This window comes from Puntigrus tetrazona, chromosome 25, assembly GCF_018831695.1.
Source record: "Puntigrus tetrazona isolate hp1 chromosome 25, ASM1883169v1, whole genome shotgun sequence".
NCBI classification, from domain to species: Eukaryota; Metazoa; Chordata; class Actinopteri; order Cypriniformes; family Cyprinidae; genus Puntigrus; species Puntigrus tetrazona.
This window is the reverse complement of record NC_056723.1, coordinates 3455336-3456575: the sequence shown is the minus strand read 5'-3', so window position 1 is coordinate 3456575 and position 1240 is coordinate 3455336. Positions and strand designations below refer to the sequence as shown.

At 52.7% G+C, this 1240-nt stretch overlaps 1 protein-coding gene across 1 annotated transcript in view; it reads right to left on the bottom strand.

Moving 5' to 3' along the window:
• The window catches only part of LOC122330292 (potassium voltage-gated channel subfamily C member 1-like), an 11682-nt gene extending 10689 nt beyond the window's left edge, over nucleotides 1-993 (bottom strand). Inside the window, exon 1 of the mRNA XM_043227183.1 lies at nucleotides 141-993. Within this exon, the coding sequence (XP_043083118.1) occupies nucleotides 141-710 (570 nt within the window). The 5' untranslated portion in view covers nucleotides 711-993. The remainder of the gene's footprint in view (nucleotides 1-140) is intronic.
• Nucleotides 994-1240: the final 247 nt, after the last annotated feature.

Genomic DNA, 1240 nt, shown 5'->3' with positions numbered 1-1240 from the left:
TTACTTTATCTGCATCGATTGCATATGAATATATTTTTTAAATCTGCTAGCTGAAGTAGACTTTATTCACATCCAGTGCAACACGTGCTTACCGTCAGTGAACAGCGAGGCTGCCGCTTTAAAACTCGTTCATTACTCACCCTTGCATATTTAGAGGAATACGGATCTTCAAAGAGCGCCCAAACACGACGCTGCCAGCGTTGCCACAACCCTGCACCTTTTGCGTCAGGTGAGTCGCCGAGGGCCAGGCGTTTAGTCATCTCGAGTTCCTCGTCTCCGTCCCCTGGATCAGCCAGACCTTCCGTGTCCATCTCATCGTTGCCCATTTCAGCCGGCCCTCCACCGAAACTGTCCAGAGCCTCCTCGGCCTCCCGGTGCTGCCGGTACGTCATCCAGCAGCAGGGTTCCACGTCTGTCTCGTCGATCCCCCAGAAGGCCAGCTCTTCTTCATAAAGAGGGCCACAGACATCGGCGGGGCAATGCAACTTGCCAGTCCTGTAATAATTGAGAATGTGTGCGAAAACTCCAGGGTGGCGATCAAAGAAGAACTCGTCGATCTGGGCGTCATAGTCGAAGTGACTGTGGGCATCGGGCTCGGCGAGCCAGGCTAAACGAGTGCCGGGGAGAGTGCGCAAGGTGCTGCGGTAGGTCTGGTGTCGAATCCCTCCCACGTTAATCACAACACGGTCTTTCTCGTCGCCCTGGCCCATCTCGTCGCTTAGGCATGTCTCGAGCCCGGGCCAGGCATTACAACGCTGAAAAACCCGGAGGATGCATGCGCGTAATTGTCAGGCAACGGAAAAAAGAGCGTGAACTGACTGGACGCAGAAAAACAGGTGCGCAAAGGCAGCTCAGCTGCAGGAAAGCGCTGCATGAGCGCTGGATGTTCTTGTCAGGTGAAGAAAGGATCGCCTCCAGATATCAAGAGAAAAAGAGAGAATCAAGACGTTTAAATGAATGCAGAGGTTGTCATGAATTTGGGCTCCGCACCATGAGGTCNTGTGTGTGTGTGTGTGTGTGTGTGTGTGTGTGTGTGTGTGTGGTTCTGAACGGACAGCTCCAGCGCGCGCACTCCCTCCTCTCTCCAAAACGAGACACATGCACTGCCCTGATTCCCAGTGGACGCCTTCTCAAATCCGACAAAAAGTAAAGGAATCGAGGCTCACTGGAACGGTCACATTTTAAGCGTTTTTTCGACGTAACATCAGTCGTTTTCTTCAAAGCGTATCCAAATGCCCAT